Raw genomic sequence first — 17,183 nt, 5'->3', positions numbered from 1 at the left:
ATTCTTGATATTTGGGTGGAGGAAAAGATTCTAGAACAGCTTAGAAGCAGATGACACAATTATGGTACATTCGAGCATATCACTTGAGAGATAGAAAAGCAGAGAACAAACGCTGTATCGGTATATCAATATATCAGTACTCCAGTTTTCATCCTCTCTTTTTCCAATACCCTGTCTTTTGAAAGACCCACAAAAAAATAAAGTAAAATAAAAGTTGGAGAAAACTCCACGTGCACAGCTGCAATAGACCATTACATCATTTCCCGCAACACTTGGGGCATGGAAGCACAAATTGTGGGGATGGAAAGACCAATGCATTCTAGTTGGTAAACCAGCCCACCGGTGTATACAGGTAGCATGGATAGCAGCTGCCACTTTCACAAACATTATGGAAGGAAAGTGCTATGTACAAAAGCATTCTAGGGAAAAATGACCCGTGTGTGTTTCTGGAAGATCATAGAAGTATAAAATGTCTGTGGGACAGGAAAGGGTGTGTGGCGTTGAGATATTTTTGGTGGGTGGGAGGTTTTTTTTTTTTAACTGTTTGACATTCCCCTTGGGAGGGTTGTGCCCAGTAGCCCTAGTGGACCAGCCTCCACTGGTTCTTGTCACTGGCCACCTGAATTGCTATCATTTTAGGAGGTATCTCTTGCTAGGAGGTAGATCGCTGTCTTGTACTTAAGGCCTAGAAATGGCAGCCAAATTGTCTTGACCTAGAAAAGCCTTCCTCAATCTTTGGGTCTCCATATGTGGTTAGACTACAACTCCCATCAGCCCCAGCCTGCATGGCTAATAGTCAGGAATTATGGGAACTGTAATCCAGCAACATCTGGGGATGTTGGGGAAAGCTTTGGGAAAGCTTTGGGGAAAGACTGAGGAAGGGTGACCAGTATTTCAACATTAAGTCTGCAAACCCAAACACATTTGCTAAATGCAAATTAAAATGCAGTTGAACATTTTGGCCTTGCTTGCACAACACCATGTTGAACATATGGGCTCTACTCATGGTTAAGATCTCACAAACCAAGAGCTAGTGGTTAATGAGAGACTAACCATGAGTCTAGTTAGGACCTAATCTTGGCTTAGCTCAGCACTTTGCTGAGCATAGGAATGTGCTATATGACTTCTGTAACTTCAGCAGTTATGTGGATGACCACAGGTTTGGGTTGTGGGTTTTTTTGCAGATGCTTTTAAAACTTCTGCAGTACTGTGATATGACAAAGCTGTTTAAATTCTCTCTCTTGTACAGTAATTGAAGGTATGAGTGTATTAATATTAAAAGAATTATTGCTATAGAATCATATGTTGGTAGGTATTTGTAATCCATGAAGCATATGGAAGGTTCATTACTAGGACTGATGGAAGAATGAGAGCTAACATATAGACAAAATAAGGAATGTTGTCTCTCCATGTCATTGTTGGCCAAAGCTGGGTTGCAGATTCAGTGGGGGATTTTGAAAAATCCTAATGGTGAGAGCAGAGAATCCTCATTATTGCATAGTCAAGCTTCGTCACTGGCAGTCCTATGAACTGGTTCAGATGGTCACTTCATATAAGAACTGCAGAAACTGGAGGCACTGGGAAAAACAACATGCCTGTTATTATTTTATTGTTATATGCCTTCAAGTCAATTACAACTTATGGCAACCCTATGAATCTTTTTGGATATATTCATAGGGTTTTCATGGTAAAAGGCATTCAGAGGTGGTTTACCATTGCCTTTCTCCAAGCCTATGGCACCTGGTATTCCCAGGTGGTCTCCCATCCAAGTACTAACCATGGCCTGACCCTGCTTAGCTTCTGAAATCAGAAAAGATTGGGTGTATTCAGGGTAGTATGGCCGTAGCCCGTTATTATTAGTTTTTTTTTTATTAAATTTCTATCCTGCCCTTCCTTTCAAATGAGCCCAGGGTGACTGGCTTTTATGAAAGCCTAAACATTTGTACACCAGCTTCAGCTTTTCTTCCAGGGACTAGCTGTAGTGCCTGCAGCTTCTGTAGTATGGGATTGTTGTCACTGGTCCATATGACTGACACTGTCATATATGTGTTGATATTAGATGCAAATTAGATACACTTCAAAATCAGGGATTTGTCATTTGCTGGTCTGTACAGTTCTGAGTCACAGGAAGAGCTCTGCAGTTTGCAGTTGGATCAAAATTGCAAAAGCAGTTTATACTGACATAAAGATATATACCAGTCTGGCTCCCTACTTTTACTATGGAGTTGTCTCATGGGAAAATGTAAAAGTTTTTCACTGTGACATTTTCCCTACTCCTGGCTATGCAGTACAATGCCAACTCATAAGCGTGGGAAACCACTGTCTGGACCAGCCCTTAAAGAACTGGTCTTTTGGAGCTGTGAAATATTACAGTGGAATCTAGTAATTAACTGAAAGGAGTGATGAAAGAATTAGGAGGTCATGATGTGTACTCTGCAGTGTATTGCAATTCTAGTAATGTTATAATAACTGCCCCTGGGTGAGTCAGAAAACAGGTATGTGGGTGGATGAACTGTTCTTAATGGTTTTATACTTGAATCATCAACTACATGGGGGGGTAAACTAACATCTTCACATTGAGAATACAGGACAGCTGAAATGATTTTTTTTAAAAAAAATTGAACCAGATTTTCCTCCAAAATTGGACTTTATAAAATTAAGATATTGGGTTGAACTTCATTCCCATTTAAATCAATGGCACTTAACTTAATAGCTACCTTTTCTCATAGATTTCGATTACACCTAAGGAACCAACCCATAGTAACAGAAGAATCCTAGCCATGTCTACTCAGAACCAGGTAAGTGGCGTTAGGATTGCAGTGTTAGTATATCTTTTTAACAATAATCTGTTTTATAGTGAAGTCTGACATTAATACTCTTACAATCTCTTAAAACTGAAAAATAACTATTTCTCAAACACACTGAATAACAGGCTGCTTCTTTTTAAAAAAGAAAGAGATCATGAGATAGATTATCTGATTTCTTGCTCTGTCCTGCTGTCCACCACCCAGGTCATCACTCTGTAGTTCACAGTGCCACAGACGTCAGCGCCACCTGTCTATGGCACTGCGAACTGCAGAGTGGCAGGTTCAGGCCTTACAAAAATATTAGTATAGACAGAAATGATATTCACTTCTCAAATATTTTACTATACTAATCAAAGAGAATGAACATTTACTTTCCATCTCATAGAGAATGCTATTTTGCCCACCACAAGACCTTCTGCAAAATTCTGAATACTTGGGCTTTCAAATAAATGATCTTATTTAGTGTCCATACATATGTATAGACTTGTGGCTTTCCAGATGTTGTTGAACTCTTTTTTTCATCACCCCCAGCCAGCATGGTCAAAGACTTGTGGCTTTCCAGATGTTGTTGAACTCTTTTTTTCATCACCCCCAGCCAGCATGGTCAATGGGCAGAGATGATGGAGTTCAAGTCAAACAAAATCTGGAGGGCCACAGGTTCCCCACCTCTGGTATAGACCCTATACTAGAGAGAGCCAAACAGGGAATCTGCCTTGTACCTCTAAGGCTACAATCCTATATTCACTAACATGGGTGTAAGCCCCACTGAATTCAGCAGGATTTACTTCTGATCATGTATTATTTTATATTATAGGATTATGCTATAAGAAGAGAAACTCTTGCAATTAAAGAGCATGTGGAATGCATCACAAAAAGATTTTGGATTATGGTGCTGAGTTGTATAAAGGCTTTATTTAATTATAAACCAATATGCTTAATGCTACTTTATACAGAAATAATAAATTATTTAAATTACCAATAAAAAGACCTTTTAAAGTAATTTCATTAAATCAAGTTTCCTATTTTGAAATGCATGCATTTCCTGAGTCTTTGTATTCAGGAATATAAAATTCATGTTCGCAGATAGCAGACTGTTCTATATCACGGTATGATTAAAAATATGTTTTTAAAATTATTAGATAGGAAGTGAAAACGTTTAAGAACATAAGAAGAGCCTGCTGGATCAGGCCAGTGGCCCATCTAGTCCAGCATCCTGTTCTCACAGTGGCCAACCAGGTGCCTGGGGGAAGCCCGCAAGCAGGACCCGAGTGCAAGAACACTCTCCCCTCCTGAGGCTTCCGGCAACTGGTTTTCAGAAGCATGCTGCCTCTGACTAGGGTGGCAGAGCACAGCCATCACGGCTAGTAGCCATTGATAGCCCTGTCCTCCATGAATTTGTCTAATCTTCTTTTAAAGCCGTCCAAGCTGGTGGCCATTACTGCATCTTGTGGGAGCAAATTCCATAGTTTAACTATGAGCTGAGTAAAGAAGTACTTATTTTTGTCTGTCCTGAATCTTCCAACATTCAGCTTCTTTGAATGTCCACGAGTTCTAGTATTATGAGAGAGGGAGAAGAACTTTTCTCTATCCACTTTCTCAATGCCATGCATAATTTTATATACTTCTATCATGTCTCCTCTGACCCGTCTTTTCTCTAAACTAAAAAGCCCCAAATGCTGCAACCTTTCCTCGTAAGAGAGTCGCTCCATCCCCTTGATCATTCTGGTTGCCCTCTTCTGAACCTTTTCCAACTCTATAATATCCTTTTTGAGATGAGGCGACCAGAACTGTACACAGTATTCCAAATGTGGCCGCACCATAGATTTATACAACGGCATTATGATATCGGCTGTTTTATTTTCAATACCTTTCCTAATTATCGCTAGCATGGAATTTGCCTTTTTCACAGCTGCCGCACACTGGGTCGACATTTTCATTGTGCTGTCCACTACAACCCCGAGGTCTCTCTCCTGGTCGGTCACCGCCAGTTCAGACCCCATGAGCGTATATGTGAAATTAAGATTTTTTGCTCCAATATGCATAATTTTACACTTGTTTATATTGAATTGTATTTGCCATTTTTCTGCCCATTCACTCAGTTTGGAGAGGCCTTTTTGGAGCTCTTCGCAATCCCTTTTTGTTTTAACAACCCTGAACAATTTAGTGTCGTCAGCAAACTTGGCCACTTCACTGCTCACTCCTAATTCTAGGTCATTAATGAACAAGTTGAAAAGTACAGGTCCCAATACTGATCCTTGGGGGACTCCACTTTCTATAGCCGTCCATTGGGAGAACTGTCCGTTTATTCCTACTCTCTGCTTTCTGCTTCTTAACCAATTCCTTATCCACAAGAGGACCTCTCCTCTTATTCCATAACTGCTAAGCTTCCTCAGAAGTCTTTGGTGAGGTACCTTGCCAAACGCTTTTTGAAAGTCTAAGTACACTGTGTCCACTGGATCACCTCTATCTATATGCTTGTTGACACTCTCAAAAAATTCTAATAGGTTAATGAGACAGGACTTTCCCTTGCAGAAGCCATGCTGGCTCTGCTTCAGCAAGGCTTGTTCTTCTATGTGCTTAGTTAATCTAGCTTTAATAATACTTTCTACCAGTTTTCCAGGGACAGAAGTTAAGCTAACTGGCCTGTAATTTCCGGGATCCCCTCTGGATCCCTTTTTGAAGATTGGCGTTACATTTGCCACTCTCCAGTCCTCAGGCACGGAAGAGGACCCGAGAGACAAGTTACATATTTTAGTTAGCAGATCAGCAATTTCACATTTGAGTTCTTTCAGAACTCTCATGTGGATGCCATCCGGGCCCGGTGATTTGTCAGTTTTTATATTGTTCATTAAGCCTAGAACTTCCTCTCTCGTTACCACTATTTGTCTCAGTTCCTCAGAATCCCTTCCTGCAAATGTTAGTTCAGGTTCAGGGATCTGCCCTATATCTTCCACTGTGAAGACAGATGCAAAGAATTCATTTAGCTTCTCTGCAATCTCCTTATCGTTCTTTAGTACTCCTTTGACTCCCTTATCATCCAAGGGTCCAATCGCCTCCCTAGATGGTCTCCTGCTTTGAATGTATTTATAGAATTTTTTGTTGTTGGTTTTTATGTTCTTAGCAATGTGCTCCTCAAATTCTTTTTTAGCATCCCTTATTATCTTCTTGCATTTCTTTTGCCAGAGTTTGTGTTCTTTTTTATTTTCTTCATTCAGACAAGACTTCCATTTTCTGAAGGAAGACTTTTTGCCTCTAAGAGCTTCCTTGACTTTGCTCGTTAACCATGCTGGCATCTTCTTGGCCCTGGCGGTACCTTTTCTGATCTGCGGCATGCACTCCAGTTGAGCTTCTAATATAGTGTTTTTAAACAACTTCCAAGCATTTTCGAGTGATGTGACCCTCTGGACTTTGTTTTTCAGCTTTCTTTTTACCAATCCCCTCATTTTTGTGAAGTTTCCTCTTTTGAAGTCAAATGTGACCGTGTTGGATTTTCTTGGCAATTGGCCATTGACATGTATGTTTAATTTAATAGCACTGTGGTCACTGCTCCCAATCGGTTCAACAACACTTACATCTTGCACCAGGTCCCTGTCCCCACTGAGGATTAAGTCCAAGGTTGCCGTCCCTCTGGTCGGTTCCATGACCAACTGGTCTAGGGAATACTCATTTAGAATATCTAGAAACTTTGCTTCTTTGTCATGACTAGAACACATATGCGGCCAGTCTATGTCCGGGTAGCTGAAGTCACCCATTACTACCACATTTCCTAGTTTGGATGCTTCCTCAATTTCATATCTCATCTCCAGGTCTCCCTGAGCATTTTGATCAGGGGGACGATAGATTGTTCCCAGTATTAAGTCCCTCCTGGGGCATGGTATCACCACCCACAACGATTCTGTGGAGGAGTCTGCCTCTTTTGGGGTTTCGAGCTTGCTGGATTCAATTCCTTCTTTCACGTATAGAGCGACTCCGCCACCAATACGTCCTTCCCTGTCCTTCTGATATAGTTTATATCCAGGGATAACCGTATCCCACTGGTTTTCTCCATTCCACCAGGTCTCTGTTATGCTCACTATATCAATGCTCTCCTCTTAAGACCAAGCACTCCAGTTCTCCCATCTTGGTTCGGAGGCTCCTAGCATTAGCGTACAGGCACTTGTAAGCAGTGTCTCTCTTCAAGTGTCTTTGGCACTTGTGGTTTGGCCTGTGGTAATTTTGCTCTTCTGAATTTATATCTTGTTCCCCTGCTCCCACAATGCCTACTTCTAGGCCTACCCCTTTTAAAATTTCATCATTTCTTTGGTTTTTATCCCAGGGGGGAGGTTTATTCCAAACCGGACCTTCCTCAGCTCCTGTCGGGTTTCCCCCCTCAGTCAGTTTAAAAGCTGCTCTGCTACCTTTTTAATTTTAAGTGTCAGCAGTCTGGTTCCATTCTGGTTCAAGTGGAGCCCGTCCCTTTTGTACAGGCCCGGCTTGTCCCAAAATGTTCCCCAGTGCCTAACAAATCCAAACCCTTCCACCCGACACCATCGTCTCATCCACGCATTGAGACTGCGAAGCTGGGCCTGTCTGGCTGGTCCTGTGCGTGGAACTGGTAGCATTTCAGAGAAAGCCACCTTGGAGGTCCTGGCTTTCAGCATCCTACCTAGCAACCTAAATTTTGCTTCCAGGACCTCACGGCTGCATTTCCCCTGTCGTTGGTGCCAACGTGCACCACGACCACTGACTCCTCCCCAGCACTGTCTACCAAACTATCTAAATGACAGGCGATATCCGCAACCTTCGCACCAGGCAGGCAAAACACCTTGCAGTCTACACGCCCATCACACACCCCACTGCCTATGTTCCTAATGATCGAATCACCCACTACAAGGATCCCTCCGCCCCCTGGAGATATATCCTCGGCACGAGAGGATAGCTGCTCATCCCCCAAGGAATGGGTCCCTTCTAAGGGATCGTTTCCCTCTTTCTCAGCTGGATGCTCTCCTTCCCCGAGACCATCGTTCTCCATGATAGCAGGAGAGCTGCTATAACATCTCTGAAGGCCTCCTCCACACACCTCTCTGCCTCTCTCAGCTTTTCCAGGTCTGCCACCTTGGCCTCAAGGAAATGAAGTCATTCCCAGAGAGCCAGGAGCTCATTGCACCGAGAGCACACCCACAACTTTTGTCCAACAGGCAGATAGTCGTACATGCTGCAGGCGGTGCAAAACACTGGAAAGCCCCGACACCCCTGCTGGCTTCTTACCTGCATAGTTTTGTTTAAGGTTTATTACGTCAATGGGTTGGAGACTGCGGTTTAGTTGAGGTTACGGAACGGACAGGCAGAATGGGGGGCCCTGGCCTCCTCGCCCTGCTGCCGAACTCACTCTACTGCTTAACTCGGCTTGACGCTTGGTCAGCTGGGGCCTTGACGCTTGGTCAGCTGGGGCCTTGACGCTTGGTCAGCTGGGGCCTTGACGCTTGGTCAGCTGGGGCCTTGACGCTTGGTCAGCTGGGGCCTTGACGCTTGGTCAGCTGGGGCCTTGACGCTTGGTCAGCTGGGGCCTTGACGCTTGGTCAGCTGGGGCCTTGACGCTTGGTCAGCTGGGGCCTTGACGCTTGGTCAGCTGGGGCCTTGACGCTTGGTCAGCTGGGGCCTTGACGCTTGGTCAGCTGGGGCCTTGACGCTTGGTCAGCTGGGGCCTTGACGCTTGGTCAGCTGGGGCCTTGACGCTTGGTCAGCTGGGGCCTTGACGCTTGGTCAGCTGGGGCCTTGACGCTTGGTCAGCTGGGGCCTTGACGCTTGGTCAGCTGGGGCCTTGACGCTTGGTCAGCTGGGGCCTTGACGCTTGGTCAGCTGGGGCCTTGACGCTTGGTCAGCTGGGGCCTTGACGCTTGGTCAGCTGGGGCCTTGACGCTTGGTCAGCTGGGGCCTTGACGCTTGGTCAGCTGGGGCCTTGACGCTTGGTCAGCTGGGGCCTTGACGCTTGGTCAGCTGGGGCCTTGACGCTTGGTCAGCTGGGGCCTTGACGCTTGGTCAGCTGGGGCCTTGACGCTTGGTCAGCTGGGGCCTTGACGCTTGGTCAGCTGGGGCCTTGACGCTTGGTCAGCTGGGGCCTTGACGCTTGGTCAGCTGGGGCCTTGACGCTTGGTCAGCTGGGGCCTTGACGCTTGGTCAGCTGGGGCCTTGACGCTTGGTCAGCTGGGGCCTTGACGCTTGGTCAGCTGGGGCCTTGACGCTTGGTCAGCTGGGGCCTTGACGCTTGGTCAGCTGGGGCCTTGACGCTTGGTCAGCTGGGGCCTTGACGCTTGGTCAGCTGGGGCCTTGACGCTTGGTCAGCTGGGGCCTTGACGCTTGGTCAGCTGGGGCCTTGACGCTTGGTCAGCTGGGGCTCCCTCTAGCTCGTGGAGCAGGCTCCCTCGCTAGGGTGCTCTGACTTTATATGTGTGGCTGGTTCCTCCCAGCTACTTCTGCCAGCCAATGATGTGTTACTTGAGGCTGATGGCTCAACTATCAGCTGGGGCTTAACTCTTTAGGATTATCTCAGGCTTCCTTCCTTTGAAGGCAGGAAGGCAGGCTTCCTTCCTGAGCGAGGGGTGGGGCTGTTTAAGCTTTTGGCTGCTTTTAATCTAAGCAAGGGGCTGCGACTTCCAGGCAAGTCTTTTTTGTTTGTTGTTTTCCCACCTAGAACAGCCTGACCTTTCTTTAACCTAGGGAAACAGAGCTTGTGGTTGTGTTTCAGGAAGGCTAAAGCTTCCCTTTTTAGCAAGGACTGAGCTGACTCTCTCCCTGGTATGTATCGGTAGAGTTTCCTTTTTCCCCTTCTCTCCGACTGGAATTTAGCCTTGTTTACAGTGTCCCCTGAAGCTTTCCTGCTAGGGTAGGGTTGCCATATTGCCCGGATAGCTGGGTTTTACCCAGATTCTATGCATGCCACCTGGTGCCTGGCTAGCCCCTTACGTGGCCCTGATTCTCAGCTTTAATTTTTTTAAAAAATTAAGTTTCTAGGTGGTCCTGTTCTCGAGATATACATAAAAACGTCAGCCACCCCCCTCGACTGTTAAATCTTTCTTTAAACAGTACTGTACTATAGCACTTTGTAGCTTTAACCCCGCCCGTTCAGCATTGCAGCCAATCAGGGATTGTGTTTCAGTTTCATTGACCTAGTGTCTAGAAAACAAAATGGTGGTTTCACCCACCCACCCCCGTTTATCTGAAAATCTCATAAATTGGGTAAGTATATACATTTCAGTTTTTTTTCCTCTTGTGTGCAGGAGTCAGAGCTTGGACAGTGTTTTGAAAACCTTCCCAATACCTGCTTTTTGTAAAAGCAATGCTAATCCCATATGCCCAAAGTAAATCCCATTTAATTCAATAGGACTTACTTTGAGTAGACATGGTTATGAATGTGCTGAAAATCAATAGGACTTTGGAGTGAATGTAAAAAAGAATTATGTTTGTGTTCTAACTCTTTCTGTCTCCAGTCCTATTTTAAAGCAAGTAGGCAGGGCTTACTTAGGTATTACAGTTTTTATTCTGTAGGAAAGTAATACTGATTTTTTTTAAACTAATACTGATTTTTCTGCAATGACCAACTGGTTTGACAATAAACTATTATATGGGCTGTATGTATTTATACATCTGCAGTGTGTGCGTGTGCGTGTATGGAGTCTTTCCAACACCCCTGTGAGGTAGGGTTGGAAACCAAGGCAGCTCACAAAAAGAAATAAAGCCATTTAAAATCCAATAACCATAAAACAAGTATAAACAGTTGCAAAACAGTGTAAAGTGGCATGATTCAGAATTTTGGGTTGTGTGAATGAAGTTGCTCATCACTTGAGGCTGCAGTTCTGTCCCTGTTTGAGCAAGCCCCACTGAATACGCTGGGACTTGCTTCTGAATAAATAAACTTAGGATTGCACTATAAATATCTTTACAGTTTGTGTAAATAATAAATATATTTGATAGTCATGCTTATATACATATTTCTTCATTTATCATATTTTTGGTTTTTGGTTAGGAATCCTGACTGGTTGTGAGATGCTTAGTTTTTTGCCTTACTCATAGGAATCTTGTTGTGGTTGGTATGGTATTACATTTAGGAAAGTGTTACTGCCTTCTGTGTTTTTTTTCCTATTTGCATTTCACTTATCTTTAACCTCACTCCGTTACAGCCATAGAAGCAACAGCAGCATATGCAAGATAATTAACTCCCATTAGTGATAAGAACAAGAATTTATAATTATTATTTCAATTAAAACAAGAGGCTTATCAATACTTTGAAGAGGACCAGATATTTATTTTGTTTCTGAGCCCAGGACTGGGTCTTTCATGATGCCCGGTGTGTGTGGGGGAGCAGGAGAGTAGTCGATAAGACAGACATCCTGGCATTGGTAATCTAATTAGCAAGGTATGTGTGGGGTTGTTGCACACTTCCAGGCCCAGTTTCATTTTGAGTATGGAGGTGGAACCTGTGTAGATGTGGTTGAGAAATTTTGAGTTAAGCAAATCTCTGCTTTTATAAAACCTAAGAAACATACAGATACTTTGAATGTCTGAGTGCCTGCACCAGTGGAATACTGGAGGAACTTGTAAAACTTGCTGCAACAGTATTTAGAACTGAGCATGTGGTGTGAAAGACTCCTTTTCCTAACATTTTGGCTTGTTTTTCTCCACCCACCACATCTCTGAAATATATTGTATATGTAATGGTTAACCGTGCTGCTGCCCTGACTTACTTTATGTTTGTTGCTATTTTGTGTTTTTATTATGTTTTTATATTGATTGTGTATTTTTATTGTTTTTATTATATTTGTAAGCTGTGCTGAGCTCTGTTTTTAACAGCAAAAGGGCTGTCAATCAATAAATACTCCATAGTGTTGGAAACTAGAGTCTAGGCATTTAAGGCTGAAAATGTTGCTTTTTAAAAAAAGATTTCTCACATCTTTCCCCAGTTTTTGGTGGTAATTCCTAGGCACAAAAACCAAACAACTGGACAATCTAAATATTAATATGCAAATATTTGCATAATATGCAAATAATATGCAAATTAACCTGCCCGGATTTGTGGAACTGGAATATGGCAACCCTATGCTAGGGTGGTGTTGAAAACTAGCTTTCTATGGGCTTCCTTCTCCTAGGATCTGTCTCCTAAGATATAGGTTCTTTCAGGATTTGGCTCCTAGCTCAGGGTGACCTTGGGCTGCCCTTATTACTTATTGCTCTGAGCTGTTTTCCTTCAATTAAATAATGGAATAAATGGGAGCTACTTACCCTCTTTTCGCTCTGCTGCTTAACTCGCCTTGACGCTTCGTCAGCTGGGGCCTTGACGCTTCGTCAGCTGGGGCCTTGACGCTTCGTCAGCTGGGGCCTTGACGCTTCGTCAGCTGGGGCCTTGACGCTTCGTCAGCTGGGGCCTTGACGCTTCGTCAGCTGGGGCCTTGACGCTTCGTCAGCTGGGGCTCCCTCTAGCTCGTGGAGCAGGCTCCCTCGCTAGGGTGCTCTGACTTTATATGCGTGGATTTGAGGATAAACAGAATCAGGTCAGGAGGAATACACAAGGAATAAGGGTGTGCTGACATGGATGACACTCAGGACAAATCATACCAAAATATGCAACTCCACCGTAAACATGCCCACAAGTAGAAATTCAGCAGGACATTAAAACCTGCAAAGACCATCCCACATTTTATATCAATGAATCATTTACTTTAAAGATGTTTATTTGAGAAAATAGAATTATATCAACAACAACAAAAGGAACCATTTGTTGCATGCAGCAAATAACGACTGTTGAATATGAAGGCATTTTTGTTTTTGAAATCTGGGACTAGGGGCTCATACTATATGTGATGTTAATTACATTATATGTAAGCAATTAACATTCATTTTTATTATGCACGGGACTTCTCCCTATTGCATTCCCAATGAAAATACTCACCCCCTCCCACCACCCTTTAAACTGCACCCCCTCATGTCATATCACATCCTTTGAAAACTCCTCAGTTTCAAAGCCAGGTAGCTGTGCAACATGGTGGTGAGCTACTGTTTGAGAAAGATGAGCCCAAATCTGACTTGGGCATTGTGGAATTCATTGTGAACCCATCCTGTGGGTTCAATTTATTAGCTATTCTGGACAAGAAACCAGAATGCTTCTAGAAATCAGAATGAAAGCCCCATCTAGGTTGTTCTTTGGTGAAGGGCAACTCTTCTATACAGGATTTTATATATATATAGGCCTTAGACGTTTGAATAAGAAAAACTAACAAAATTCTTCTGTGCTTGTGCAGAGTATTTCCCCCCCCCCCAATACTGGGTAACCACAATAATGCATCAGGGTTAGAAAAAACTTCCAGGCGGGTTTTAGTTCTAGTTCCACTATTATTGAACTGGCCTGAGACATTTTGCTGCCTCAGGGAAAGGACATTATAGCAGATACACATACACCTTCCTGTGTACAGAGGATGTTGGCACTAGCAGCTGAATTTTATTTCAACGTTGGTGATAGAACAGCATCCTACACCACAAGTGAGGGAAGCAAGCTAGTTTAGGGATATAGGACAAGTAGTGTGGTGGCCTACTCTGCTTAATGGAAGGACAGGCCCTGGTAGAACTTAAATTCTGGAGATAGTTAAAAGCACGGTTACAATAATGAATGATTAAAATGTGTACAGGTGCAGTCTTATACACACTTTTCTGAGAGTAAGTCTTATTGTACTTGGGTCTTAATTCATAATGAACAGGACTAAGATTCTACGACGTTTTATGTATATGACTGAAATGTAAATGTACTGCCTTCAAGTCAATTCTGACTTATGGCGACCCTTTGAATAGGGTTTTCATGAGGCTGAGAGGCAGTGACTGGCCCAAGGTCACCCAGTGAGCTTCATGGCTGTGTGGGGATTCGAACCCTCATCTCTCAGGTCATAGTCCATCACCTTAACCACTATGCTACACTGGCTCTAACATATACAATTATCTGTCTGGCTATGTAACAGGATAATAAGTCAAATAAGTTTGAAAAAACCTTTTAAACATCTAGTACAGAGGTCTTCTGTATCTTTAAAAGTTGTGCAGGGGGAAGGGAGTATTCCACCTTGTGGTTTTTCCCATTACAGTGTGGCAAAAACACCTGCACTTGGCTGACTTTCTCTTCTCCTAAATATACAGGATAGTCTCAGGCCCTGAACCTGGCAACCCTAATTCATAAAAAAATATGTTTATTATTGTTCTCTTAGGGGCAATGTAACAATAGTCCTTAGGTAATTTCTCTCAGCTCCTCATCTGCAATGTGCTGAATATAATTCTGGCCCATTTTATAAATGGCTGTAAGGATTACTAAAACAATGTGTGTGACATGTTTCAACAGCCTGAAGTGGTACAGTAATTGAATTCTAAGTATTTTATCTCAGATTGTTTTTCGTGGCACAGAAATGATGGCTGGCCTCTATGCTTAGATGATAAATCATTCTCAGACTACAATTCTGTTCCCATTTACCTGGGAGTAAGCCTCACTGAAATTACTTCTGAGCAGATACGTATAGGGCTTCAGTGTTGGAAAATAAATAGGAAAATGTTAGGCTTCACCAGTGAAAAATGTAAGTTGTGCTTTTTTTCTTGGATTATTTAGAAAGGCTGTGCCTACTGTGACTATATAAACTTTCAAGCTAACAAAATCTATACATGCAGTCTGCTTCCGTCCCCTCTTTGTCTTTTCGTTTGCCCAGTTTCTGATAATCAATACTGACGTGCTAGTGCAGCCTGATTACAGCTGTGCAGCAGTGAAAGGGTTACAACTGTTACCCAGGAAGATTTTTTGAAGTACTACGTTGGAAAGTTCCATTTACAATACCGGGGAAGTGATGATTTTTTTTTAAATGGTTTGTTCCGTGCTCTCTGGTATCCCAAGCCATCGCCTTTTGTTACCCAATGACACAGAGTAGCTTCTAATTTTTCGCCATCACAATGAAGTTACAAGTGATTTAAAAAAAATTAAAAGGGAAGAAACCCTACATCTATCGATATAGGTGTTTTGTATTTTTCTGAGCAGTTGGAGAGCTGCGGCTCCTTTAAGGTGTCCTGAGGCGGCATCCGACCTGCAGCACCAAGGCGAAAAAGCAGAGCGCGCTCTCTCGCCTGCCTCAACGTGACGCCAGAAACTTCAGGGGCTGCTCAAAACCTCAAAGGGAGGAAGGTTTCCAGCCCCCTCAGTGCGGCGGAGAGGAAGTACACTTTTTCTCCGCCAGGGGCTGGCTAGGGGAGGGGGAAGCGGCGGCGGCGGCCCTTAGAAGTTTTGAACAGAATCGCATACCGTCCCCTCGCTTTTGTGCCTATCCCCGGTTTTGGAAAGGGAAGGACCTGGCCGAGGAGGATTCTTTGCTTTGTAGGGCAGCGAGACAGAAGATGCTGGCTGGTGTGAGGAGCTGCTCGACTCCTGCTGCCGTGAAGCTATTTTGCCTGGCGGTCTCGGCTCTTTGCCTCAAGTGATGGGACCCAGGGCTGCTGCTGCTGCTGCTCCTCGTCGTCCTCTTCCCTCTGTTGCTCTTGCACAGCCGCTTCCCTCTGCCGTTCGCTCGCCCAGCGGCACTGCAAACAAGTCCTCGCCAAGAGCAGCCGTAGCCGCCGGCCCGTCTCCGCCACCCGCTGCCTGAGTGCCTCGTAAGAAGCGGTAGCACTTCTTGCACTTCCCAGAAGGGCTCTTTTTGTGACCGGCGTGGTTCTTTCTTTTCCTTTCCTTTCTTGAGGAAAGCCAAGCAAAAGCGGGCAGGCGGGGAGCTTTTGTTTCTCACTTGCTCTCGGATGGTCCCGCGGCGCGGCCAGGGAGCCCCCTTTGGGATAACCCGGGGCAGGAGGAAAGCGAAGCTTTGGGTTGCTGTAGCTGCTGTGCTTTCCCTGGTTCTTGTGACAATAGAGACTCTTTGCGAAGAGCTCGGACGCCTCTCCCGGTTCAACTTCTGGAGGATTTAGGACGCCGCCACTTTTATTAAGCTGCTTGTGGATTTACAAATTGGGAAGCGTTGGAGGTTTTTCGGAAAAAGTCCTCCCCCTCCCCCTATTTCACCAGCCCTCCCTTTTGGCATGAGAGTTTCGACAGGCTCCACCTGGAGACAATGATCGCGGAGTTTGTTCACTTTTATCTCTTTGGATTAATATGTCTCTGTTCAGGTAATAGCTGCTCTCTGATTTATTGATCTTATTTTAGAGCGGACGGATGGCTCGCTTTCTTTTTCGAATTCGGGGCAGGATTAATGCAGTATGAAAATCTTCCGATTGCTGTTGATTTAACTAGGATAGAATTAAACATGTGCTTAACTCTTCCATTGAAAACAATGGGCCATTCACAAAAGTCCGTCACTTTAATTGGATTCTAGCCAGCAGTGAGCCACAAAAGATGCTCAGCAATTTTCTCTAATCTTGGTTCCCTGTACAACTCGCTGTAATTTATTTATTTCCCGGTCATTCTCCTCAGTTCTTTCTGCCTGTTCAAATGATTTTCAGGGTGTTGGTGGAAATGAGTTTCTTTTAGGCATCTAGCCTTGAAGTTAAGGATGGTGTGTGCATGCTCTGGTTTACACCCATAGCTTTGAGAAATTAAAGCAGGGACAGGTCCTCTGGCACCTCTGAACTGGCCAGTCTACTTCTAAAAACTATATGGAGCAAGTCAGCTGAGAGCTTAACAGGCCTGGGCCTAACCATACCTGCTTGACACTGCAAGTCCCAAGGGCTGTAGTGTTACTTATCTATCAAATGCATGTTTACTCAAAATCAAGCCCCACTGTGTTCACTGGGGCATATTGTCTAGTATTTTATGAATCACCCTGAACATGAGTAGAGTTGGCTAAGGTAGATCCTGTAGCATAAGCTGCTATCTCCCCATGTTCTCACTGCTAGCATCAACCACCCTAGTTGGCATCAAGGAGGCTATTGATTCTTGTTGGATGTATCCGAAGACTGTAATTAAAATACATCATAAATAAGCTGCAGGAAATAACTTCGTCCTACAGTTTCAGGTGGGGACAGGGGTGGGGATGGGGGGGAGAGGTCACAGGTATTAGCAAGAAGCTAGAGGCATGGTTTACTCCATATGTGTTGTTGATTGATTTACTGATGTGAAGCATCACTTTTTAAAGCTCTGTGAAGGTTTATTGTTCCAGTCCTCAGAATATTTATATGGTAATAAATTCAAATGATCACCAATCATTGATCTTTATTTTCAAGTAAGTGAATAGTTCACTGCTACATAGATTTGTTTGTAGGGACACTCATCTGAAATGGGAATTCCAACTAAGGGATGTTTAGGGTCAAAACAGATTTATTATTTCTGGAGTTACTTAAGTTTCCTTCTCTCCTGAATTTCAGCTTATATATAAGCTATACTACTTTATTATGTATATT

General features: G+C 43.9%; 1 protein-coding gene and 1 pseudogene across 9 annotated transcripts in view; one reads left to right on the top strand and one right to left on the bottom strand.

Moving 5' to 3' along the window:
• ROBO1 (roundabout guidance receptor 1) overlaps positions 1 to 17,183 on the top strand; it is a 1,232,929-nt gene that overhangs the window by 704,608 nt on the left and 511,138 nt on the right. Inside the window, exon 1 of one of the 9 annotated variants that reach the window (XM_061627953.1) lies at positions 14,790 to 15,953. The exons of the other annotated variants lie outside the window; for them this stretch is intronic. Coding sequence (XP_061483937.1) covers positions 15,899 to 15,953 — 55 coding nt within the window. The 5' untranslated portion in view covers positions 14,790 to 15,898. Of the gene's footprint in view, positions 1 to 14,789; positions 15,954 to 17,183 lie in introns of those variants that run through there. 9 annotated transcript variants of the gene reach the window in all.
• On the bottom strand, positions 1,729 to 1,848 carry LOC133386307 (5S ribosomal RNA; annotated as a pseudogene).

This window comes from Rhineura floridana, chromosome 5 (genome assembly GCF_030035675.1).
Source record: "Rhineura floridana isolate rRhiFlo1 chromosome 5, rRhiFlo1.hap2, whole genome shotgun sequence".
Taxonomy (NCBI): domain Eukaryota; kingdom Metazoa; phylum Chordata; class Lepidosauria; order Squamata; family Rhineuridae; genus Rhineura; species Rhineura floridana.
This window is presented reverse-complemented; position numbering and strand designations above follow the sequence as displayed.